At 38.7% G+C, this 27,792-nt stretch overlaps 1 protein-coding gene across 2 annotated transcripts in view; it reads left to right on the forward strand.

Moving 5' to 3' along the window:
• grid1a (glutamate receptor, ionotropic, delta 1a) overlaps positions 1 to 27,792 on the forward strand; it is a 429,424-nt gene that overhangs the window by 309,980 nt on the left and 91,652 nt on the right. For both annotated transcript variants that reach the window (XM_033979576.2, XM_055227265.1), the window contains one exon: positions 27,315 to 27,368. In XM_033979576.2, coding sequence (XP_033835467.1) covers positions 27,315 to 27,368 — 54 coding nt within the window. The remainder of the gene's footprint in view (positions 1 to 27,314; positions 27,369 to 27,792) is intronic.

Consider the following 27,792-nt stretch of genomic DNA (forward strand, 5'->3'; position numbering starts at 1 on the left):
TCAGCTCTCTCCTGCTCTCTATTTCTTTCTCTCTCTCTCTCTTTCTCTCTCTGTCTCTCTCTGACCCAGGGTTTCTCAGAACTACTGAAAAAGACCTCACACAAATGTCACTTCATAGAGTAGCCACAGTAGCTTTATCTTATTTTCATGTTTTTCGGGTCATTTGCAGAGAGATAGAGAGAAAAAGTGAGAGGGATGAGAGAGACAGAGAAAGAGAGATAGAGGGAGCGATAGAGAGGGGGAGAGAGAGAGGTAGAGGGGGAGTGAGAGAGAGGGAGAGGTTTTGGGAGAGGTGGGAGAGAGAGAGAGAGGGAAATAGAGCAAAAGAGAGAGGGAGAGGGAGATTGAGAGAGGGAGGGAGACGAAGAGGGAGTGAGGGAGATGGAGAGAGGGAGAGACAGAGAGAGAGCAAGAGGGAGAGAGAAGCGGGGAGAGAGGGAGATGGAGAGAGTTAGAGACAGAGAGAGAGGGGGATCTGGCGAGAGGTAGAGACAAAGAGAGGGAGCTGGAGAGAGGGAGAGACAAAGAGAGGGAGCGAAAGAGAGGGAGAGAGAGAGAGGGGAAGAAAGGGGGGCAAAGAGAGAGAGAGACTCACCATTTACAGTATTTTGCCTTTACAATGTTTCACTAGACTGATTACTTTAATTACATTTTCTTCAGACTGTTTTAAGCGCCTGGATTTATGAATAATTCTTTGAAGCCTTCTAATCCCTCTTAAAAACATCATTTTGTCCTTGTGGCTAACACAAGAGCATATGGAAGTGGAGAACTAAACTGCAGCCAGCCAAAAGTAGTCTGAGTAAAATATGTCCAGGTCATGTCTATGTTTAAGTTCGCTGTTTGAATCTGCGCTGTTCACTAAATTTTTGTTATCTGCATTTGACCCATTCTCCTCTGTTGCTGGGGTAACTGACAAAGTGACCCTTCTGATCCTAACATTATGTTTAGCAGTGAAGGAAGAATTCAATTCTGTTACTTAAGTAAAAGTACAAACTGGAGCAAATGAAAAATTAATTTTGTTCAACAGAGTCAATTGAATCAATACTTTGTTCTACCTGTTTTTATTTGTATATTTTTTATATTTTATAGTTTGCTCGAACTATGAATGTGTTAAAAATAAACCCTCGGCCGTTTCAGCAGGTCTCAAACAGTAATGAAAAACACCTTTATTTTTCAGTCCTGTTCAAAAATGTAGTGCAGTAGAAAGTACAAATACCTGCTCTCAAATGTAATTCAATTCAATTCATTTTATTTTTATAACGCCCAAAATCACAACAACAGTTGTCTCAAAGGGCGTTCATGTTTTGGTTGATGGGGGAAACCGGAGTACCCGGAGGAAACCCATCCAGACATGGGGAGAAACATGAAAAACTCCACACAGAAAGACCTGGGCGACCCAGGGATCGAACTAAATCTTCTTACTGTGAGGCATGAGTGTTGCCACTCAGCAACCGTGCTGCCTACACACAAAAACAAACAGGAAAATAGTGAAGTAAAAGTAACAAGTACACACTGTAAAAATGTACTTAAGTAAAGTACAGATACCTAAAATTTGTAGGTACACATTAATTGTGGAGTGGTGACCTCGCTTTCAGCAAAAGTATAGTAGTATAGTAATAATGTTTTTAATGATATTCTGGGGCACTAAAATTCTGTAGTTGAAATAATTCAAGATAAGTTTAATGCTATACAGTGAAACATTCAAGGCAAAGCAGCATCATCTCCATGGATTTACAAAGCGCACCTTTAAAGTAATCAATGTGTCTCCAATTGTGTTTAATACTATAGAATCTGTCGAGGCCGAGCAAATCTAGATTCAATTTAAAATCAACCTTCAGCGTTCTATTTATGTATTGAAAGGAGAACTTGAACCAAATGTACCGAGGAGTTTTGATCAGAGTAAATAATATGTATCCTCCTGTTATAGATCCAGGCCTGAGGTTTGTCAAGGCCAAACATACACGGAAGCATAATTGTTTTTAAATATTCTTGTGCACTAAATGGAATAGACTCACATGGAAGTGAGTTCTTGAAAAGTTGAGTTGGATGGGAATGTAAAACGGTGCCTTTCTCGTGGCGCATCATGTTTGATCTTTGTGAAAAAGGGCCTCACGTCTCCCACTCCCGCTCTACTGGCCCGAGGCCCATCGGCGCCACAGACGCCTGAGCATTGAACGCCTGCTCTGCGTCTTCTGAACACGAGTGATAAGAGCAGCCAAGATGACTGCAAGACTAGTCTGTAGATATGAAGTAATAGTAGTTGTGGTTCTTGTACCTGTAGAAGTTATTGTTGTTGTAGTTTAGTCCTGTGCAGTCCTGGTTTTTGGTGTGTTTGAAATATTGTATATGCGTACAAGAGTATTATGGTTAAAGTATTTCTGTAATGATAATAATGATAATAATGATAATAATGATAAGAAGAAGAAGAAGAAGAAGAAGAAGAAGAAGAAGAAGAAGAAGAAGAAGAAGAAGAAGAAGAAGAAGAAGAAGAAGAAGAAGAAGAAGAAGAAGAAGAAGAAGAAGAAGAAGAAGAAGAAGAAGAAGAAGAAGAAGAAGAAGAAGAAGAAGAAGAAGAAGATGATTCTGAGCTACATAAACACATGAAATTGCATAAATGTAAGAAGTGGCAGACCCAAACAGAATTATGGTCATTGTTATGGATCCAGAATACACACTTATCAATACTTTACATGGATGTGAGTCTAGTCACGGGTGAATCTCCCCGTTTTCAAATGGGTGTGATTGATAGGTGGATTAGCCAATCAGGGACACGCATGGTCCACCGTGTTGAAAAAAGGAAATTAATATCACAGGGGCTGAAAAACACGGTGGATTTCTACAGAATCAAATGAGCAAAGCACTGAACTCTGTTAATCTGAGGTGAGAGAAATGCCCGGATTTGTTAATCACAGGTGACCAATGAGCTCCTTCATTTCACATGTGTCACTGAAAAAAACTGATTTGATTGCATGATCACATTCACCTGGGCTTGAGACATAAAGGAGGAGAGACTAATATCAATCTCTATTAAAAATATAGAGAGATCTCATTCTGCATTTGGCAGACTAGTCCAGTCCTGGTTGGATGCTGAATTTAGTCCCAGTTTAGGGCCAGTTTTAATGTGGTGTGTTTGAATGTGTGAACACAGCCTATAAGAGAACTCTGTTGTGTATGTATATAAAATGACATGTAGTAGAATGGAGCTCTCTTAATTATGTGTATTTGGTGAACACTAAACTATTCACAAGGACGCTGGTGAAGGCAGCACAGCATCAAACAGAGCTATTTCTAGAAGCACCAACACAGCAATTAGGTCAAGGCTCTGCACTCGCTGAGATGTTAATGTGAACAAAACACTTAAAAGCAGTGCTGGATTTATTTACTCTGACGCTTTTTCAAGAAGTCGGGCTAAAGGAGTTTATCTGTGTGCTTCTTATCCAGCCCAAACAAGTTTAAAGATTTATTTTCAGGGATGAAGTTCAGCACAAGGCAAAAACTTCGGTTAATTTTAACAATTAAATCCAACCTGTCTGAGACGTTGTTTTGAGCTGAGATATTTGGGTTTTTCACTTGGGCAGATTCATGATTTTTTTATTCAGAGTGACTTTTCTTCCTGTTCTTTCCTTTTGCTAATTGCAGCTTATTTTCCACCTGGTTGATTAATCGACAAACTTCAAATGGATATTCCGCTGATGATAGGCAAAGTGGGCCGTGGTGGAAGAAGGACTCAATTTTGTAACTTAAGTAAAAGTGCAGATACTGGAGCAAAAAATATAAGTACAAGTGTCACACGAGAAATCTACTTTTTAGATTTTGAGATCTAATGAAACCTGTATGTATTTATTTTGATAAAGGTTTGGTGGTGAATTTTGTTCAGCAGAAACAATCAAATCAATCTTTATATTCTAACTGTTATTATTTGTATATTTGTTGTTATATTTTTCAAAGATAATATGTTTGCTTTAAGACAAATGAGACATGTGTTTCAATGGTTGACATGCACAATGCGTTTTCTTCAGTGGTGGAAGAAGTACTCGGTTTTGTTACTTAAGTAAAAGTACAAATACTGGAGCAAAATGATACTCAAAAAAAAGTATATGCTTTTATTTGTATCTTTTTATTTGCTGAAATTATGATCATGTTAAAAATAACCATAAAAATACTTTTACTTTTCAGTCCTGCTCTCAAATACCGTAGAGTAGAAAGTACAGATACTGCTCTCAGATGTTGTGAAGTAAAAAGAGTGCACTTTTCAACGTACTTAAGTAAAGTACACATACCTAAAAACTTAAGTACAGCACTTCATTCCTTGTACTACCGCTGTGGGTGAAGTGTCTTGCTTAAGGACTCAACTACATTTTCCACTATAGAGCTCCTGGTGTCTAACCAGGCCTTTGTCTGTTTTCAATATTTGCCAAATCCTATTTTGTCAAAGAAAAAAAAAACTGTGGAACATTTTTATTTATTTTCACTGGGCCAAAGTGTCGGTCTTTAGTCAAGCTTTAGTGTTGGTCTTTAGTGTTGATCTTTAGTGTTGGTCTTTAGTGTTGGTGTTTAATGTTTGTTTTTTAGTGTTGGTCTTTAGTGTTGGTCTTCAATGTTTGTTTTTTAGTGTTGGTCTTCAATGTTTGTTTTTTAGTGTTGGTCTTTAGTGTTGGTCTTCAATGTTTGTTTTTTAGTGTTGGTCTTTAGTGTTGGTCTTCAATGTTTGTTTTTTAGTGTTGGTCGTTAGTGTTGGTCTTTAGTGTTTGTTTTTTAGTATTGGTCTTTAGTGTTGGTCTTTAGTGTTTGTTTTTGAGTGTTGGTCTTTAGTGTTGGTCTTTAGTGTTTGTTTTTTAGTGTTGGTCTTTAGTGTTTGTTTTTTAGTGTTGGTCTTTAGTGTTTGTTTTTTGGTGTTGGTCTTTAGTGTTGGTTTTCAATTTTTGTTTTTTTAGTGTTGGTCTTTAGTGTTGGTCTTTAGTGTTGGTTTTTAGTGTTTGTTTTTTAGTGTTGGCCTTTAGTGTTTGTTTTTTAGTGTTGGTCTTTAGTGTTGGTCTTTAGTGTTGGTCTTCAATGTTTGTTTTTTAGTGTTGGTCTTTAGTGTTGGTCTTCAATGTTTGTTTTTTAGTGTTGGTCTTCAATGTTTGTTTTTTAGTGTTGGTCTTCAATGTTTGTTTTTTAGTGTTGGTCTTTAGTGTTGGTCTTCAATGTTTGTTTTTTAGTATTGTCTTTAGTGTTGGTCTTTAGTGTTTGTTTTTGAGTGTTGGTCTTTAGTGTTGGTCTTTAGTGTTTGTTTTTTTAGTGTTGGTCTTTAGTGTTTGTTTTTTAGTGTTGGTCTTTAGTGTTGGTCTTTAGTGTTTGTTTTTTGGTGTTGGTCTTTAGTGTTGGTCTTCAATGTTTGTTTTTTTAGTGTTGGTCTTTAGTGTTGGTCTTCAATTTTTGTTTTTTTAGTGTTGGTCTTTAGTGTTGGTTTTTAGTGTTTGTTTTTTAGTGTTGGCCTTTAGTGTTTGTTTTTTAGTGTTGGTCTTTAGTGTTGGTCTTCAATGTTTGTTTTTTAGTGTTGGTCTTCAATGTTTGTTTTTTAGTGTTGGTCTTTAGTGTTGGTCTTCAATGTTTGTTTTTTAGTGTTGGTCTTTAGTGTTGGTCTTCAATGTTTGTTTTTTAGTGTTGGTCTTTAGTGTTGGTCTTTAGTGTTGGTCTTCAATGTTTGTTTTTTAGTGTTGGTCTTTAGTGTTGGTCTTCAATGTTTGTTTTTTAGTGTTGGTCTTCAATGTTTGTTTTTTAGTGTTGGTCTTTAGTGTTGGTCTTCAATGTTTGTTTTTTAGTGTTGGTCTTTAGTGTTGGTCTTTAGTGTTTGTTTTTTAGTGTTGGTCTTTAGTGTTGGTCTTTAGTGTTTGTTTTTTAGTGTTGGTCTTTAGTGTTGGTCTTTAGTGTTTGTTTTTTGGTGTTGGTCTTTAGTGTTGGTCTTCAATGTTTGTTTTTTTAGTGTTGGTCTTTAGTGTTGGTCTTCAATTTTTGTTTTTTTAGTGTTGGTCTTTAGTGTTGGTCTTCAATTTTTGTTTTTTTAGTGTTGGTCTTTAGTGTTGGTTTTTAGTGTTTGTTTTTTAGTGTTGGCCTTTAGTGTTTGTTTTTTAGTGTTGGTCTTTAGTGTTGGTCTTTAGTGTTGGTCTTTAGTGTTGGTCTTCAATGTTTGTTTTTTAGTGTTGGTCTTTAGTGTTGGTCTTCAATGTTTGTTTTTTAGTGTTGGTCTTTAGTGTTGGTCTTTACTGTTGAGACCTTATTGTAAATGTGAGGGCAAGAAGATCTCGGGTTGAACTCCCTAGAGTGGTGAACTAGCAGACATCAAAAATGCGTTTATAACTCCTGGAAGTGATGCGTGTGTCTGTGCTCAAGAACAGGCTGTGATCAAACCCCCAACCTGCCCTGCTAAACGCCTCCCAGTAAAGAGTCATTGTTTACACTTTAGAACTTTTAAAAGACTTATGGCTGCACATCCCTTATTCTTCCCAAACAACCCCGGCCGAGGTTATAAAATATTCATGTTTCTAAATTCAAAAGCTTCTCCTAAGTTGTTCTATTTTCAGATGCAAAGTTCGGCGCGACACAAAAAGTTAGCATACCCATAATTACAGCGCTAACAGCAATGGGCAGCCTTTTTGAACAGTTATTAGCCCTCACCCAAAAGAATTAATGCTAATAATAGCTTCCATTCATATGTTTAAATAAATGTCATCTTGGTCTTCATGATGAGCTATTTTAATTTCCTCAGAGGTCAAATTCGTTGTCAGTTTTTTAATTCGTTGTTAGGATGTCATTTCAAAATAGGTGCTTCTTGTCATTGTTTATTTTCTGCAACATAAATGAAGTACTGTTTGGTAATGTGTCCTCCTCCTGCCTTATAACTCGCCTGATAAATTCTGTTTCTTGCGATACCGTACTGTATAATGGTACATTGACGTTACAGTTCTGTCAATACGCAGTAAGTGATGGGCGCATTAAACACTAGATTGACTCCATATAGCCCAGGTGTCCTTGTGCAGGGACGGGAGCAGACTAACTCCTGGAGAGGTAATCACTTTCCCTCTCTCTTAATTATCAGGCTCTTATTACATCCGTCAGGCGTGTCATAAAAATCCAATATGCAAATATCATTAAAGATCCACAACATAAATTTGTCCCAGGTGCTGCTTTCTGTTTGGTGGCTCATCAAGGACAAGCTGCGTCTGCTCCTCTGTTCGCTGTGATGCACTGCTGAATTATGATGTGAACTCACAGTAGAAATTTGTATTAATGTGGTGTTATAAGTGAGGCACTGCTCAGCCGACTTGAACAAGGCTTGGTGAGGACTACCTTTGCTGGAAGATTTGACCTATTGTGCTGTTTTGTGTTGATGGGGGAAACCGGAGAGCCAGGAGAAAACCCACCCAGATATGAGGGTAAACATGCAAACTTTACACAGAAAGACCCGGCAGCCTTAGAGTCGAACTCAGAAGCTTTGTGCTAAGGTTTCAGATTGGAACCATAACAACAAGGAGATCTCAAACTGCTGAGACCACTGACTTACACAGATGCACTTCCAATTTTAAATCAAGCATAATATAGAAATTGTGTAGTCCTATTTAAGATCTGATTTGGACCTTGTTTATTTCTAGATCTAGTGGTATTTTGAAAGCCAAATATTTTCTTTGGTGTGAAACTTTTCAGAAACACTGGGCAAAAATGTGGAAAAACTTCAAATATTATTCATAAATGCAGTCTTGTCATAAGTAAATACATAATTCAGTAAAATTAAAATGTAAATGTAAAATGATCATGTAACTGTTGAAACTCCTAAATAGATAATGATACAACTCTTTGGCTGTGGTCCTCAAACCTTTCACACCAAGTACCAAAGTATGCAAATGTGTAAGCCCCTCAGACCTAAACCATGTCTATTACAGAACTATAACTATAACTAATTACATTTTTGAAGTAACTTGCCCAACACTGGTCAGGAATGGGGGTAAGATTTGGGGTAGGGTTAGGGGGTTAGGGTTAGAGGTTAGGGGTTGGGGTTTGAGTTAGGGTAAGCTTTAGGGAGTTAGGGTCAGGAATGGGGGTGGGATTTGGGGTTGGGTTAGGGGATTAGGGGTAAGGGTTAGAGGTTAGGAGTTGGGATTTGAGTTAGGGTAAGGTTTAGGAGGTTAGGGTTAGGGATGGGGGTGGGATTTGGTTACAGTTAGGGGATGGGGTCAGGGATGGGGGTGGGATTTGGGGGTGGGGTAGGGTTAGGGGGTTAGGGGGTTAGGGGGTTAGGGGGTTAGGGTTTGAGTTAGGGTTAGGGATGGGGGTGGGATTTGGTTACAGTTAGGGGATGGGGTCAGGAATGGGGGTGGGATTTGGGGTTGGGGTAGGGTTATGGGGTTAGAGGTTAGGAGTTGGGGTTTGAGTTAGGGTAAGGTTTTGGGGGTTTAGGGTCAGGAATGGGGGTGGGATTTGGGGTTTGGGTAGGGTCAGGGGGTTAGGGGTTAGGATTAGAGGTTGAGGTTTGAGTTAGGGTATGGTTTAGGGTTAGTGGTAGGGATGGGATTTGAGGTTGGGGTAGGGTTGGAGGTTAGGGGTTAGGGTTAGTGATTAGGGGTAGGGGTGGGGTTTAGGTTAGGGTTTGGGTTAGTCATGTAGGACTATACCGTGGCTAGTGTAATTCTAAGTGAGGACTGCTTTAACAGTTATATAACCCATCATTTGCTTGTATTTTATTGAAGTACATATATTGAGTACATCCCCCTCCCCTGTAACACTTGCTTGTACTGTCGCTGTTAATGCTTGCTTAGATGATGTCACCCTTATAGACAGCAAATTCATGGCTAATCATTGCGTGACAGCACAGCGCAGAAGCACCTTTATTGTTTCTTCATTACGGGGCTAATGTGCCAACTGGTGAGGCTCCTGGTGGCATTATTACACACTCCACCCCTGCTTTAGTGTACGCCGCCTGTGGTGAAGTGCACTACATGCAGGGAGCCGGAAGCAGGGCCGGCATAGGGCCAGATGGGAGTCGTGATTAGGCTTTAATGTGACACGTGTGGGCCATCTTTAGGGAAGGCCCACCTGTTCTGGCAGCCTGATAAGGGAAGGTCACCAGAAAAGGAAGTGCAGTGGGCAAGGAATGTTCAAATCTGAGCTGCCTGAGTACATGGCTGCAGAGTGGAAGTCAAAACTTAGAGAGGTGGTATTATGCAAAAGCGATTTTTTGAGCTTCCTGCCATGTTTTGTTTCTTCAAAAACATGCCTGAAAAGGTTTTAGATGTCATCCATGCATGCTTGAGTTTTTTAGTGATCTCTCCTGGGCCGTATTCAAACGCTCCTTTTGGTTAGCTGTAAGATTTGGTCCAATCCTCAGCCCATAAGCCTACGTTACCCATGCTCCACACGACAATTCTCCACAAATATACAAAAGCATGATACAAAACTTTACACAGCAACTTGACCAATGTGATGCAATGTGCAGTGGTTTTATTAGCAGGATGAATAGAATAGAATGAATAGAATAGAATAGAATGCATTTATTGTCACTATACATATGTACACCATACATATGCACAGCAAGATTTAAAACAACTCACCCTTCAATATAAACAGACATGGAACACTCTAACACAATATAACTAAAATACAATGTAACTAAAATATAATAATAAGGATGCACACTGTGTTGTGATAGCGCTCTATGGGGGAGTAACTTAGCGCAGAGAGCAAAGGGAGAGGAGACTCAGAGTGCCGAAAATGAAAGTGAAACTTATAAAACATGTCAATACGTTGTTTTCAAAAAAAAAAAAAAAAAAAAAAAAAAAGTAATATGGTGATGTAACTATGTTGTGTGTAAGCAGTTAATACCCCATACCCTCTCTTTAATACCCCAAAGAAGTAAAATACCCCTCTTTAATACACCATAGAAGTAAAATACTACTTCCCACAGAAGTAAAGTACTATCTAATATCCCACAGAAGTAAGATGTCCTGTCTTTAATATCCCATAGATGTAAAATACCCTCTCTTTAATACCCCATAGATGTGTAATGCCATCTCTTTCATACCCCATAGAAGTAAAATACCCACTCTTTGATACCCCATAGAAGTAAAATACCCTCTATTTAATATAATACTACGGATCTCACAGGATGAATAAAAATGATGAGGTTTCAGCATTTGGGAATTTTCCATTTAGACATTCCTTCTAAAGTACCAAAGTAATCATTTAGCAAAATGGCTCTTGATCCCCCTCTGGGAGTGTGACATCATCACATTTTATAATCTCAGCTCACCTTCCAGTTATAGGTGACATGTTGAGGGCTTTTCACAATTCAAACATATAATATTTTGTTTTAAATGGTCAGTTATTATGGTATCAGCCCTCATTTTTCATCATTCTCTAACCCGTGGATATAATAATGACAGGATATTCAATGTTGGTAGAGAGTCTGTCTATTGATCTGAAGGTTGGCATCAACATCAATAATAGAACGGTCAGATCCACTGACCCACAGGTTGGTGATATAATTCCAATTCACACAGACAAATGTTGTTGTTGTGTCCTTGGGCAAGACACTGATGTATGAATGTGTATGTGAATGGGTCAGGGGTCCTTGATGTAAAGTGCCTTGAAGGTGGAACAACACTATATAAAATGTAGAAGAAAAATTAGAGTCAAGAGTAAACATGAAAGCAGTGTCTGAGAAATGGAGAGATCAGATCTACCGGGGACATAAGAAGGGTCCCACAGTTGCCTTTTCTGCTGATGAGAAGGTAAAATACATTTGCCAAATAATAAATAATGGCTCTCGCTCTTATTTCTCATGCTAATCTAGATGGAGCCAGTCACTGAGTTGTGTAGCTACATATGGTGTTTTGGTTTGGAGGATGTACTGCACATTCTGCATTTAGTTTATTTGCAGTAGATGAATAGCAGCTTGTTGTGAATTACTCACTTTCTGTGTCTTTGCAGCTTTACCGCCAATATAATAATGATTATAATAATAATGTAATGTGTGACTCAGTCACAAGCTACATTTACATGAGCCATGATGACATGGTAACAATTGTTTGCAAGGAAAGTTAATGATTATTAGCAAATCACAAGTTTACCAGCATAATGTAATCAAAGTAGAATTGAAGTTAATCAAATAGTTTCTAGAGAGACAGGCCAAAGATGCTTCTGTGAATTGTTTGGTTTGTGCTCGTACAAGCTCGTGCACAGTGAACACACATAAACACTGCAGCTGCAGCCCCACCTCATGCCTGATGTGGGAAACTAGTACAAAAACTCAGTAACTTGCATAATGCTCCTTTAAGGCTATGGTCTAGTGAGATTTCATAGTTGTTTCTTCAATTATTCCTCTAACTTTCTTCAAGGTTATCAGAGAGAAAGAATAACCACAGTGCAGATGTAACTAGATATTACATTTGCAAACAAGATCCATCTGATGTTATTTTCTTGCCAATTATAGTTTTAACATTTTAATTAAATTTGACCACAGAAGACTTTCCCATTTTGCTTTAGTCTATGGCACACACCAGACTGCAAAACTGTGTTTGAATAGTCAAACAAACAAAACCAGGTATTGTGTAGTCGCTCCCAGCCTGTTGTGCCGTGGCATACACAGTTGTCTGAAGGTGCGTTTCCATAACAACAGTGACCGGACATGTGGCTCTGTGTGTGAATCTTTTATGACACAGCTCATTACCACAGCCTCTGTATTCACCTGGGCCGAGAGCACCCTTATCTATTGTCCAGTGTCTGTGTGTTTAGACCAAACAGCACAAGGCAACATGCATTCTTCTAATGTGAAAAGAGGGGGTCAGGGCTCTGGCCTCTGCTCACAGAGGGACATTTTACACCGTGTATCGTTGGACTGGATATTGTATAAGAAAGACATAGAGAAAGTGAAAATCTATAGTGTACCATAACAAACATGTTTTCTACTTTAGTGTAGAAATACTTTTCTGATACAAAGACAGCATTTGTGTTGCTGGTAATATTTTGTATAACTGTGTATATTTATTTGGAAATACTTCAGAGGTACACCATATAACTTTCTGATGGTTTGTCCGCCATGTGCTTGTCACCATGTAGATGTTATTATTTTTGCCCCATCGTTTGGCATGAAATGTATGTTTATTTCAGTTATTCACATGTGTTTTACTGGAAAAATAAAATAAAAGCTTGCATTATAACTACGAGCATGCTTACATCTCCATAGATCTGACATGTGACTCATCTCTGTGAAAGTGTAAGTTATATGCCATACTGGGCAAAACAATAACCAGGCAAAACAAAGCATCTCCACGGAGACAAGCAGGTGGCAGACAAGACATCACAAAGTTCTATAGTGTACCTCTTAAGCTGACTGACAGCATTTTCAAATACATGTACACACTACAAAAGTACAAAATATGTATTACCTACCAGCAGCCAGTGGTAGAAGAAGTACTCAATTTTCTTGTTAAAAGTACAGAAACAGGGGCAAAAAATACTCTAGTACAGCTACTTTAATACTTTTAGTGAATTGTGCTGAATTTTGTTCAACAAAAATCTGTTGTTTTTTTTGTTTTTTTTTCTATATGTTTTTATTTATATATTTTTGTTCAAATTACAAACATGTTCAAAGTAAACCCTCAGCCTTTTCAACAGGTCTCACACAATAATGAAATGATAATGATGATTAAATGATACTTTTACATTTCAGTCCTGTTCAAAAATATCGTGTAGTAGAAAGTAGAGATACTGTTCTCAAATGCACTGAATTGCAGTAAAAAGTATCCAAAATGTACTTAAATAAAGTACAGATACCTCAGTTGCGTGTAAGTACAGTACTGTACTACTTTTACCTTGTTCCACCACTGCCAGCAGCATAAATGTGTAACCATTGTGCCTCAGTAATGATCATGTAAATGATGATTTTAATTACATGGCCCTCATAATGCCGTTCTTTAAGTGTCTTATTAACCTAAACAGATGTGTGATAGTTTTACAGATGACACTCCAGATGAAATTAAAACCTGGGATTAAGTCTTCTGTAATCACAGACACCACAATGAATTTAATCAGTCACATTTCAGTTTATTCTTTAATCCGTCGCCACGTTATTTAACCAACTGTTTATTAGGTCCCGTGTGGAAACCTACAATATAGAGGTTTGAGAGTAATGATGTCTGACAAGTCTTGTCTCGAATTGAATTACAGAAAAGATATTGTTCAAACTGCCTTTCTCTATGTACTGGATTATGGAGATATAATCCACAATCAGACTTCAGCCTCTTTTTAGGAAACCTTTAAAAACACTCATAACTAGTGAATTTAAAACCCATCACTGTTCAAAAAAGTAGGTTGGCCATTTCTATCTGTCAGAAGAACAACACTGTACAAAATGTTTTTATACGAGACTACGACGACAGACTCACTCAATATCTCACTTGTTTGTTGAACTTTGATACGGGAACTTTTAATATGAGATCTCATGTCTAAGGTTAAAAACTGGCAGCACTAGAACTGAAATGTGAAGAAAAGCTTTTGGTTATTTTGCTTCACAAAAATGGATACATTTGAAGAACATGTAAAACTGGAGACACTGGAGCCACTGCAGCACTTTAATAATGTGGAGATAAACATTTATACTCACACCTGCTCCTGTTTTAATGTTTTAAATGGACTTATGTACTTATTTGTTTTGTATTTGTTTCTATTTTAAACAGGGCGCCCATGAAAAGGAGAGTCTGAGCGCTCTCATTGGGCTCTCCCTGTATAAATAATGATAAAAGAAAGTGAAAGTCATGCATAAAGATGTTATTATAAATTTTATACAAACACTGCACAGTCTACCCCCATCAACTCAACTTTTATTGCTGCCAGGAGAGTGTTTATGTATGTGTCTATGTATTATACTTATTATGTATTACACTTGATTTTGTTATTTTACATATTATTCTTCAAAGTACAGCATGTAACTTTCTGTAGGTGGCACATCACCTGCATGATTCCATGGAAACAGAAAGTTGAAACCATACTTCGGAACATTCTCCATAGAGACAGATAAGTTTTATGCTCTACTGTGGGATATTGTAGGCAAAGAAACAACATTTTCATGGAGACAAGCACTCCTCCAGGCCAAGTGAGAAGAACAACCCAAAATGAAAATGTGTTATATTGGGGCTTTAAGTGAAGCTATTTAAGAGATAAATTATGATAAACATTTGCAGATTTTTACTAGCATAACTGCAGGTGAGTCATCCCACAGATCTCTATCCAAATTCTTACTGCTTACATTCTGTTAAAATGCTCACACAAAAAAGCAGCACATAAATGCATTTACTCTAATAACACAGACAGTGTATTGGTCGCGCTCAGACAGACTCTATATTGCTCCTCTTCTGTTGGTTTGAAGCCCTCCATCATTTCCACGCCTCTAACACAACCCCATCCCTCCATTCTCAACTGTTACGCTCTTGAAATTGGACTTGGCATTGGCCTGGCTCCCTTTGTGGGTTGTACAAACTGTAAAGGAACACGCTCGGAGTCGTAGTTTCTGCTCACCAACATCACTGCCAGCACCCCTTTTGAAAATTCCTTAGATGACACTCCAAGCCCCCACCAATTTATTTCATTTTATTTTTTTAAAACCAAAACACGGCATTGCTCTCCCCAGTTTCAATGTTACATCATTTTATTTGGATTGAATAAAAAAGAATAACACACAAAGGCTAAATGAATCTGCCGCTCTGTCGATAACGTTTAGGTCTCATATGGGCTTTTAAGGCTTTGCTGTGATACATTTTGGGCAAAGGGGAGAACCTGTGCTTATGGCAGAATTGGAAAAGGTGACGATAGCTGACAAAGGGCTGATTGGGCAAAATAATGGAGCAGCCGGAGTTAAGCACAAGAGGCTTTTGTGGTTAATTGTAGCTGGCCCTGAATTCTAATCAGCTGCGCAGTGTAAACAGTAGAACAACTGTCATATTTCTTTGATCTCAGTGGGCATGGCTCTGTGCAAAAAAAATATCCTTTTTAAAACGTTATTCAAAAGAACTTGTATTATGTTGGGTTTTTAGGAATTACACCCACTTTGCAATTTAAAGCACCACGCTATCGCATTACAACATGCTCAAGTGCATTTGTGTATATTAACAGTAAAAATATGCCTCCTGTTACAGCCAGACCACGCTGAAATAAAATTGCTTTCTCTAAGTGGTTTACCATAATAAAAACTCTGATCATGTTAGTGCTTTTCCTTATATTGCCTTATTGTAAAAAGATGAAGTTGTCCATATATATACACTCACCTGAAGGATTATTAGGAACACCATACTAATACGGTGTTTGACCCCATTTTGCCTTCAGAACTGCCTTAATTCTATGTGGCATTGATTCAACAAGGTGCTGAAGGCATTCTTTAGAAATGTTGGTCATCTTGCAGTTGATGGAGATTTGTGAGATGCACATCCAGGGCACGAAGCTCCCGTTCCACCACATCCCAAAGATGCTCTATCGGGTTGAGATCTGGTGACTGTGGGGGCCATTGTAGTTCAGTGAACTCATTGTCATGTTCAAGAAACCAATTTGAAATGATTCGAGCTTTATGACATGGTGCATTATCCTGCTGGAAGTAGCCATCAGAGGATGGGTACATGGTGGTCATGAAGGGATGGACATGGTCAGAAACAATGTTCAGGTAGCCCGTGGCATTTAAACGATGCCCAATTGGCACTAAGGGACCTAAAGTGTGCCAAGAAAACATCCCCCACACCATTACACCACCACCACCAGCCTGCACAGTGCTAACAAGGCATGATGGATCCATGTTCTCATTCTGTTTATATGCATTCCTGCATTCCTCAGTTGTAAACGAGTTATTTCAGTCAACTTTGTTCTTCTATCAGCTTGAATCACTCGGCCCATTCTCCTCTGACCTCTAGCATCAACAAGGCATTTTCGCCCACAGGACTGCTGCATACTAGATGTTTTTTTTTTTCCCTTTTCACACCATTCTTTGTAAACCCTAGAAATGGTTGTGCGTGAAAATCCCAGTAACTGAGCAGATTGTGAAATACTCAGACCGGCTCGTCTGGCACCAACAACCATGCCACACTCAAAATTGCTTAAATGACCTTTCTTTCCCATTCTGACATTCAGTTTGGAGTTCAGGAGATTGTCTTGACCAGGACCACACCCCTAAATGCATTGAAGCAACTGCCATGTGATTGGTTGATTAGATAATTGCATTAAGGAGAAATTGAACAGGTGTTCCTAATAATCCTTTAGGTGAGTGTATAGCCCGCGTCCCAATTCGACAAATGCACATTTCCAAGTACTGTTCGAAGTACCCAGCCAATGAAGGGTACTCTTCTGTGCAGCCGCCATCGTCACGAAATGGGACAGGCCTACGCCACAGAGCCTACTTCAACCACTGTCTGTGCGCTTACGTTACGCCGCTTACGTTACGTCGCCTAGCAACCATGATGGTTATTGACTGATTACCTAAAGGTGTAAAATGGACACAAAATAATAAAATAATTACAGTGTAATTTTTAATTCTTTATTATTTCATAGAAGCAGAGTCAAGGCGTCATCGTCATAGGCATTTATTTCTTTTTAAATTGAAGGAAGTAAGGAATTAGTCTTTCCCTTTGAATATCAATAGGCAAATATAACGTTATAGGTGATTTCTTCCCAGTTGTAGCTAGTATTACATAACTTTAAGAAAATATACCTTGTTTCTCCCATAGAAGTCACAGGTGGTGCATGATGGGATATAGCAGTGCACGAAGTGTGCTCAGATGCACACTTAATTCACGGCAAATCTCTGTGAAAACGCAGGGCACATTTGTCGGCTGCATTCGTCGGGTGCATGAATGGGACAAGCCTTGTGTCCTTCAATGCACCCGATTTCTTGTCCACCTGTAATTCACGCCCCTCTGAAAATGGAGATTGACCGATGGTCAATCACATCTTTCTGAAGTATTGGGAAGTGTTTATTGTGGATCCCAGGCATTTAAAAAAAATATATATATATATATATATATATATTTCTAAAAATGTCCAAAATTCCCTGATAGGCCTATGTCAACAAAATAAAGGGATACATTTAAATCAGGATCTTTTTTATTTATTTTTTTTTATTTAGGATTATTGAATTATTTATGTGGCCTTTATATTTTATGGGAAAATATTAACAGATGAAAAACTTGAATTATGTAGGTATTATGATGTAAGTAAACAAGTTTTAAATTGATATAGCAAAATATAAGATTTTTTGTTTTTGTTTTTTGTATCTCACCTTGTTTTAGTTTTTAGCCTAATAAACTTAAATATATTCAGAGGCAATATATATGCTTCTTCAAAGTTATTGTGGTGCATTATGGGTAAATTAACCACCTTCTAACCAAACAGAGGACAAATGCCAGAGTAATGAGTGATGACCTCAAGGGTGTTGTGCAAACTATGGAATTACTACTAACTAGTCACCTGGCAAATCCACACTATACACCACTGTATTTTTAAACAGGATATCTTAGTCTTACTACCGTGCAATCAGATTTGTTTATTTCAGTGGTGTGTGAAACAAAGTTAGTAATTGGTCACTTATCATTTTGAACAAAACGACAATTCTCTCACCTCAAAGTTTAGTGTGTTGTTCATTGAAACCCTCCAAGACACAGGGAGAAACATGCAAACTCCACACATAAAGGCCCTATGTGCAGTGTACACAAATGATACAATAGTGACCTCTTAATCAGGAAAACCGTGTAATGATTAATGGTTAAGTTAATGTATTATTAGTTTGTAACTTTTCTATATATTTCACAAGAACTATTCCACAGAACAAATTGCATTGAACACAAAGAACAAAAACTGTGAACTTTATTTTAAATAACCTTATTTCAAGTATTCTCTCAATTGGCATTTGGCAAGAATCACAAAAACAACATGTGTGCTTCAAGAATTTTATTTGAAAGATTAATTTGTTTGTTATTTTTGCTTGGTTGGTGAATCATCTGAACATATTCTTTTGAACACATTTTATTTTAATGTATTATTTTGCTATTTACTTAACTTTAATGTATTAATTTAATATTATTTAATTTGAATTTATTCATTTGATATTTATTTAATTATATTGCATTTTTTCAGTATCAAATGGTTCAATTAGTTGGTTAAAAATGTGTATAGTTTAAATAAGGATACATTTTTTTTATTAATTTCAGGGAAATTGATGCATTTTACATATTTTCTGTTACAGATTAAAAAAACAATGTTATTAAAGTAATTTTTTGTAGTAAGTTGATCTATATTTCTTTCTTTTTTGTTTTGGGGAGAGATAGGGACAGCACTGGTCTATTTGCATCTCTCTTTCTCCATCTCTGCCTGGGGGAGCTTGGTCTGGTCTACTGCAGGAGGAGCCCTCCTCACCACCAGCTCTATGGGAACAAATACAATAAGGGAAGGAACATAAAACAAAATATCTGATCCCTAACATTTTATGTATGTTTTTTTTTTTTTTTGTTTAACACTAAAGCACAGGAACCACACTATTTACATGCTATTTACAACAGAAATAACAGAATGATAACTAATACATACAGCACTATACTTAACATCTGTCATATTTATGCAGATTTCTTTCATTTTTCTTTTCTTTTCTTTTTTGTTTCACACTAAAACACAGGAACCACACTATTTACAACACAACTACAGAATAATAACTAATACATATATGTATATATGTAGTTTAGGGACATTTTCAGAAGTGTCACATGATGGTGTAGTGACCCGTTTTGTTGGCGGTTTACATAGTTTTGTCAGACAGTAGGGGAAGCGCACACCCCCTACTGTATCCCACAGCATCTTGTTTGTTGGCTGTTTCTATTTGAAAAAAAAAATAATAATCAGGTTCAAGGAGCGTATCACACACGGGATAAGGCACTTAACAGCAGAGTAGGGTATGCAGCCTGTGGGGATGAAAATGTGTCATATTAAATTATTGATGCAGCAAAAAAAAAAATAAATAAATAAAAAATTCTAAATTTCAGTTTTTCCCCACAATGCATCATTTGTATATGTATATATGTGCTATGTGTGGTAACTCCAAATCAAAGAATAAATCAGAGAGCTATGCACAGATTTTTCATGGAATGTGTAAAGTTTGTTTCACAAACTTTGGTGAAGAATGTACAAATTAGCCAATCCACAAATTCAGATCACAAACATAAAATATGTTTTTACACATATATACATACACAAATTTGATTTTATATGCATAAATCATAAATGCAAGTCAGGCATTGAAAAAACAAAAAGTCTGAAGTGTACACCCCCTACTGTTTTTTTTAAATATTTTTTATATGATACAATGTCATAGTTGGGATCTGTGGAGTGCCAGGTCAGAAATGATAGAATACGGGAGATGAATGGTTTGAAGGCCCTTGTAACAGCAGCCGGGAGCCTAGTAAAAGGAATAAGGCATTAGCAAGATGAATAGGGAGGAGCTTAGCAAGAGGAGCAGGGCGGGGCTTAGAGTTTTATTTTTAAGTCTTTATTATTTCAAAGAAGAAGAGTCAAGGTATCATTGTCACAGGCTTTAATTAATTAATCTTTCCTTTGAATATCAATAGGCAAATATAACGTTATAGGTGATTTCTTCCCAATTGTAGCTAGTATCACTTTAAGAAAATATACCTTGTTTTTCCCGTAGAAGAAGTCACGCACGATGCATAATGGGATATAGCAGTGTGCGAAGTGTGCTTGGATGCAGGCTTCGTTCACGGCTGATCTCCATGAAAATGCAAGCCGTGTCCCAATTTGTCAAATGCACTGTTCGAACTACCCCTCGAACAGTACATTTAAGGGCCTACTTAACTTCCGACGTGACAAATGCTGTCCTATTTCAATGCACCCGACGAATGCGATCGAAAATGTGCCCTGCGTTTCCATGGAGATTAACCGTAGCGAAAGCGTTCATCCGAGCACACTACACGCACTGCTATATCCCATCATGCACCACGCCTACCTAAAAAAGAGAAGAAAATGGAGTACGCTATGCACTACACATTCAAATGATCGTACTGGTTTACCTCACCTACAACAGTACAACATGAAACTGTTGCTAAATGAAACTGTTAAATCTGAATAAGATGTGTACTGGCCATGTGTTTGATGATTAAAAAATCTTTCCAGCACTGGCACAGTCAGGTTTATTTTGTATGTTCTGGGCTGGTTTGGAGGGGGAAAAAAAGTTACATTGAATAAAGGAATGTGCAGTTATTCCTAGACAATACAAATAATAATACGTTATTATCATTAGAAATGGCTATTGCAATAATAAGAAACTGGAAGCGCCCTCTAGTGACATTAAAGTGGTTTAGCCACGGATCAAATTAAACTTGGCCCAAATACTGAACCATCAAATGCAATTATAAAAAAAAAAAAAAAAAATCTATGTTCTCTGGAGTATGAATGTAAAAATGATATTGGTTACCTCTATCTGTTATAACGTTTTAACAAGGTATATTTTCTTAATATCATATAGCTGCTACAATTGGGGAAAAAAAATAAATAAATAATCACCTGTAACCTTATATTTCTCTTTTGATATTCAAAGGGAAAGATTCATTCTGAACAGAAATAAACAGCAGCAACAACGATACCTTAACTCTTTTTCTATTAAATAATAAATAATAAAAAATAAAACTGTAATTATTTCAGTGATGTAACATAAGCGCGCAGACAGCGGTTGAAGTATGCTCCGTGTGCCCTTTCAGCACGAAGGCGGCTACACGAAGGGGTATTCTTTGTTGGCTGGGTACTTCAAACGGGACTTTGAACGGGACTTTGAACGGTACTTTGAATGGCACTTCGAAGGATACTTCGAAGGGTTCTTCGAACGGTGCATTTGGCGAATTTGGACATGGCTGACATGCTCAAGTACATTTCTGTATATTAACAGTAAAATGATCATGTTAGTGCTTTTCCTTATATTGCCTTATTGTAAAAAAGCTATAGTTGTCCATTTATATAACCTCGAGGCAGGAAGGTTCCAGGTGTGACTCCTGCTGTGTGGGCTTTGCATGTTATCGCCGTGTATGGGCGGGTTTCTTCCACGCATTAAAAGGGGTGGACATATTTCTCTATGGGGACAATAAATTGTACCTTAACCACTTTTCTTGAGTAAAGGTTTTTTGTTCATTTAAAGGTCTTATTTTACACCAACTGGATTCTTGTGACCTTTAAGCCGTGTTATAATGTTACCTCCTCAAAAACATACCTGGAGTTATTGTGCTGTCATCTAGTGGTAGTTAAATAGCTCCTTTTCCCTTAATTCAGTATTCCATGGCTGAAGTGAACCAAATGATTCTAGTGAAGGTGTGTGGAGTTTAAAAACACAGTGGATCACATCCTGTATTACCACATAACATCACAAGGTGGAAAAGAGCCCAAACCTGCAGGGTTTGTGTGTTAAACATTTGTGAATGAAACAAAACACAACTCCAGGTTTGTTTGTGATGAGAAAATGGCATTATAACAAAAAATAGTGTAAAATGGGCTCTTTAATGTTTTGTCCTTCCAATTAAAATTCACTTGAACTTTGTACTTTTACTTTAGTAATATGTTGATTTGAAATGACAGTACTTTTACTTAAATATAATTTTTGCTATTCTACTCGCTTGTGCAGAATAACAGTGCAGTGTAAACGTTTTGGGATATGCACTAAATACATTAATTATTTTAATAGTTGCACAGTTCTCCATTGGTGGTTCATCAGTTTCAAAGCGTCATAACCTACAATTAAAAACAGTGTTTTCATCAGATTTGCAGCGTCATAACCTACAATTAAAAACAGTGTAATTCTGGGTTTCTGTTATCTTTTTTTGGCAACAATATAACCAAATATTCCCAGCTCAAACCTCACTTCCCCCAGCATCTCCTCCTCCTTTGTCCCCCTTAAATACCAGAGGCTTTCAGGCACACAACGCACTCCACTGCAGCAGGCAGAAGCACAAAGCGAGGTTAAACACCCATCACAAACAGAGCTGTGCTTAACAAGGCTTTGTGCTGCTCAAGTGACTCAAGTCGTCAGTGTTAGCGCGCTCTGTTGACTACCTCCCGGGCGTTTCATGCACTGGTATCTGCCATGCCCAGGGCTGTACAAAGCGCCACAGCTGGTCCGCATTAACCAACCCGTACACTAGAGGGCCCTGGCATTGTTTTTTATTATTATGCGATATGACAGTGAGGGTCTGGAACAATGCAGTGCAGTTGAAGGAGCTGTCAACTCTTTTCAGTTTCAAGGTTGTTCTAGAAGGCACAAAACACTTTCCATTGTCTGTTAGCATCCGGCGTGGAAAGGGATATTATCATAATGTGAATTAATGCATTACTCATATGTAAAGGGATTCCGCTAATGTTTGAGCAGCCGTATGGATTACAGAAGGCCCCAGAGGTATTCGGCTTTGTCTGCCAAGATTGGTTGTTAGTGTTTTTGCTTACAAGGTTGAAAGTTCCGCTCGACGCTGGTGGGAAATGGTGTAAAGTAATAGCACAGTTCAAAACTGATTTATTTTAACACATGTTCTTGCGATCTTACATTTTTATCCTAATAAATCTGGGAAAAGTTCATGATTAGCTGCCAGTTATGTAACTCCCTCACTAGCAGCCCCATACGTATACAGCAAAACAACACTTTTTTATCAGAGCCCCAATTCTTGCATATGTGCTGTGGCTCGATACAGTATTAACATGAGGAAGTGGACTTTTGTGAGCGATGATCAATAAGGGTTTGACTCAGGAAGGGCATCTGACACAAAGAATGAAGTGTGTAAGGGGTGACAGTGGTTGAGAGTGGTCATTGGTTGAGAGGATCCACTGACCCACAGCTTGGTGGTTTGATTCTAGGTCCATCCATCCATCCATTTTCTTCCGCTTATCCGGGGGCGGGTCGCGGGGGCAGCAGTCTAAGCAGGGACTCCCAGACTTCCCTCACCCCGGACACGTCCTCCAGCTCCTCCGGTGGGACCCCAAGGCGTTCCCAGGCCAGCCGAGAGACATAGTCCCTCCAGCGTGTCCTGGGTCTTCCCCGGGGCCTCCTCCCGGTGGGACATGCCCAGAACACCTCCCTAGGGAGGCGTCCAGGAGGCATCCTGAGCAGATGCCTGAGCCACCTCAGCTGGTTCCTCTCAACATGTAGGAGCAGCGGCTCTACTCCGAGCTCCTCCTGTGTGACCGAGCTCCTCACCCTATCCCTAAGGGTGCGCCCGGCCACTCTGCGGAGGAAACCCATTTCAGCCGCTTGTATCCGCGATCTTGTCCTTTCGGTCATTACCCAAAGCTCATGACCATAGGTGAGGGTAGGAACGTAGATTGACCGGTAAATCGAGAGCTTCGCCTTCCGGCTCAGCTCCTTCTTTACCACAACGGACCGATACAGCGACCGCATCACTGCAGACGCTGCACCGATCCGCCTGTCAATCTCCCGCTCCATCCTTCCCTCACTTGTGAACAAGACCCCGAGATACTTGAACTCCTCCACTTGGGGCAGAGACTCACCACCCACCCGGAGAGAGCAAACCACCTTTTTCCGGTCGAGAACCATGGCCTCGGATTTGGAGGAGCTGATTCTCATCCCAGCCGCTTCACACTCGGCTGCAAACCGCCCCAGTGCCTGCTGCAGGTCCTGGCTCGAAGAAGCCATCAGGACAACATCATCTGCAAACAGCAGAGATGAAATCCTGTGGTTCCCAAACCAGGCCCCCTCCGGCCCCTGGCTGCACCTAGAAATTCTGTCCATAAATATAATGAACAGAACCGGTGACAAATTCGGTGATTCTAGGTCCCACAGATGAAAACTGTTGTTGTGTCCTTGGGCAAGACACTTAGCCCACCTTGCCCCACTCCACACCTTGCTCTACTGTCTTCGCACAGTAGAGTGTGAATGTGTGTGTGGTGCTGTTTTGAAGGTGGAAAGGCACTGTATATGTGACTTTTTATTAATCGTAATTATTGTTGACTCTACTTTACAAACTCTAAAACACTTTTATTATGCTGTTAAAATAAAACACCTTTTATGACAAAAACAGCCCAATTATTAAATCAATTTCTGATTTTCATGAATAATACTTTGTAAATATTCTCAGTCTAGTTGCCATATTTCAACCGTTATTTGTTTAAACATATAATGAATAATTCTTAATGCACTAAAGACATTATGGTTTGACCAGGTGACTAATTAATAAATAATTGCTGACTCCTACAATAATGGTTAGTTGCAACGTTTGTAGTGATATGCCTCATATCACCTCACAAAATTTCCTGTTGACATCACATATTGATCATCTAGTCATGTTTTGACGCTGTCGGACACATATTCCATACACACTAATGATTAGTCAGTTGAAGTAATTCAGATTTTCGACCACTAATGAGATCAGCGTAATTAATTTTAGATAAGACTAGATCATAGAAGGTTACACGCAAACTCAGTACAACATTAAATATATGAGGAAGGGAATTATTAACCAACTGTCACTCATGTTTTTAATACAAGTAAATTGCCAGTTTTAAATGAGGGTTACATGAGGTCTCATGAAAGACCAGAGACAGGAAGTAAAGGCTGAAATGTTTTTATAATGTTGTTGGACTAAATTTTAACTTATTAAAATCCACTACCCTATTCACTTTCTTTTGCTTGATTCTGGAATAAGTCACTTAAATGAGGAAAAAAAAAAAATTACACAAAACTGACTCTTGTGAGCTTTAAGCCATGTTATGTTCCCTCCTCTAAAACAGACCTGGAGTTGTGTTTTGTTTCATTCACCATTGTTTGAGTAACACTTTATTTTTAGTCTACATCTCCAAAGCTTAAAATGCTCTGTTCCACTTTATGATGTCATGATAGTTTTCATGTTAACAGCTCCTATTACCTTTAGTTCAATAGAGACTGGCAGTTCCAGGTCTAAAATGATCCCAATGATTTTGGCGAAGGTTTGTGGGGTTTAACACAGTGGAGCGCTTCCTGTATTACCACATGATGACATCACACCTGGAACAGAGTGTTTTTAGTTTGAGAGAAGAACTCAGTTTAAATATGCAGGATTTGTGTGTTAAACATGTGTGAATGAAACAAAACACAATTCTAGGTCTGTTTGTGATGAGGAAACTATTTTATAACAGAGAGAAAGAGAATACTATAACATGGGCCCTTTAAAGGTGCACTGTGTACCCTTATCTGGTGGGGAAAATTACCCATCACCATGAAGACGAGCAGGTGATGCCATTTGGTCAAGTTATAGATGAGAACTGTGGAGAGGGACCGAGAGGGAAGCCCACTCACTGTAAAAAAAGCTGTACTGTCCAACATTACAGGCAAAGCAATGGATACCTTTAATACCCACTCATAATGCTCTCCGATCATGCATACCTTATCCATCTCTGTAGATATCACTGGCGTGCTTATTCCTGTTTCAAAATTGTTTAAACATCATATGTTCCCAGTTTAATTTGTCCACTCTGAGGCGAGACATGTGAAGCGTGGAGGTAAATATTCTGGAGCAGCGCAAGCTTGACGAGATCGATCTACAAACCATATAGGGCATTAAAATCAAATCAGAGCTCATCCAAGGTTATATCCAGTTGCGTCTACACCCACAAATTATTGACGGGGACGTGGTGTGTCAGATATGTGCTACAACGTTCTTAAGACATCTGTCTTCATAGCCTGTTGGATTCATTTACGAGGTATAATGATAGCAATTAGCTGCAGAGTATGAATCAGAGGTGGCAGGTGTCAAACGTGTGCCATCTGCTGACGGGGGGTGAAACTTCACAATGGTAACTCGTGTAATTTCTCTGCACTTAAAGCTGGAGGGTCACTGAGCTTGGGAGACAGGCGCAGAACATGTACACCCACACACTCCTTCAACACATATATAGTATGGTTTATGTAAGAATGCTAGCAAGCACAGTACTGTTGCCATGCTAGTATGCCCTCGAGCTGAGGGTGATCAAACGCATGTACAAAGCCGGTCCCTCCCAGAACATCTTGTGCAGGTGCAGAGGGTATGCTTTGTTCATTTGTTGTTCGCTTTTCTTCTTGCTGATGTTCAGAATCAAAGGACTACAAGGAATCTCCCAGACGTGGTTTAAAGAGGGAGTATGTACGGTTCTGATGATCTACTTGTGTTCCTAAGAGCTCAACATGTTCGAACCAAAGTAAATGTAGTATAAGAGCCTCATATTGTGCACCTTTACATACTGTCTCACCCAAAGGCTTTGAAAGGTCATCCGAAGCAATTAAAAGTCCTTTAGAAGAAAAAGAACCTATGGAGGTTGTCTTCAGGGCTCACTGCTCAAATATTACTGATACAATTGTCATGCTGATTTATTCTTAATTACTTGAACATGAAGGCCAACGTTTTATCATTTGGCAGTTTGGCTCTCAAGACGATTGTCCATCAGAGCGCAAAATGACCTCTCTCATTTGGGTTGTCTTTAGAGTTGAATCATGGCACCACTTTAAGCCATAGTTGTTGTTTATTTATGTTCACAAAGAAGATTTTTGTTTCATGTGGAAAGGCCCAGTAATTAAAGAAATATCAATTAACCATCAACACATCTGAAAAACTGACTTGTCCTCTACCTCAGTTTGAAGCTAGACTTGTGACGTCCCATGAACGCAACTTAAATAGAGTCAGATATGTGTTATGCCAATTTCAATGTAATTTCTAATCAATAAATATCATGTAATACAGCCATTGTGTTTTTAATTTCTGGAGTGTGACCCCCATAAAAAAAAAGAAAAACCCCATATGCTTTAGTTAATGTTTATGACTTGCATCTTTGTATTTAATTGCTGTTAAATCAGTCAGATCTGAGCACAGCTGGTTGCAGAAGTGTTCTCCATTATGTAATTGTTATGCACTTGTTACGACGATCATTTTAGGTGAGCCGAGTGGAACCATAACTGTCAAAATAGAACTTCTTCTTGTTAACGCCGCTGCCTACTTACTTAAATCAAGTGCAAAATGTCACAGTGAATTGGCTCTGTGCTTAAATGGCCCCAGCAGGTAGAAGACTGTGCTGTTGTAGACCCAGTGAGCCCCGGGCTGTGTGGGCTTTAGATGCATTTAATTTATTTCTCCTCTTCGGCCTTTTGCAACTGGCGCCCTCTGTCAAAGACCTTTTCATTTACACTCCGGGCGCAGCGGTACCTCGGGGACCACCCACCTGGGCTTTTTCTTAAATCTCAATGAATTGCCTGTACTTAAATTTGTCTCTCTATTCTGTGTTCCCTTTCTCTCTGCCCCCGACTGCAGGCTGTGGAGACCAACCTGGCATCCAAGGACAGTCACTGGGTGTATGCCAATGAGGTGAGGCACACAAGCACACACTCACTTGTACACACATCGCAGAGAGCTCAAGAAGAGAGTTTATTTTAGGGTACATTACTTTCAATTTAGTCAAGACGCTATGGAAACAAATAAAACTCTGTATTTCTTGTTAAAAGTGCACTATCAGAACTTTTTTAAATGTATTATTTATTTACCTATTTGGCAGGGATAATGTAGTCATACATAGTTACTAGCAGAGCATGCAGCTGATGTGCTAATTCTCAGCTCCTGCCCCCGGTTGGGCTTTTTCTTAAACGAAATAGCTGAAACCATTTTAAAAGCACAATCCTTAAACACATTTGTACAATGCACACACCCCCACACAGAACTCTAATATTTGGTGTAGGACCTGGCATCTGCTGCTACTATCTGCTAACACAGTATGGTATCAAAACTTGTGACG

The sequence above is a fragment of the Periophthalmus magnuspinnatus genome, chromosome 15 (assembly GCF_009829125.3).
Source record: "Periophthalmus magnuspinnatus isolate fPerMag1 chromosome 15, fPerMag1.2.pri, whole genome shotgun sequence".
Lineage (NCBI taxonomy): Eukaryota > Metazoa > Chordata > Actinopteri > Gobiiformes > Gobiidae > Periophthalmus > Periophthalmus magnuspinnatus.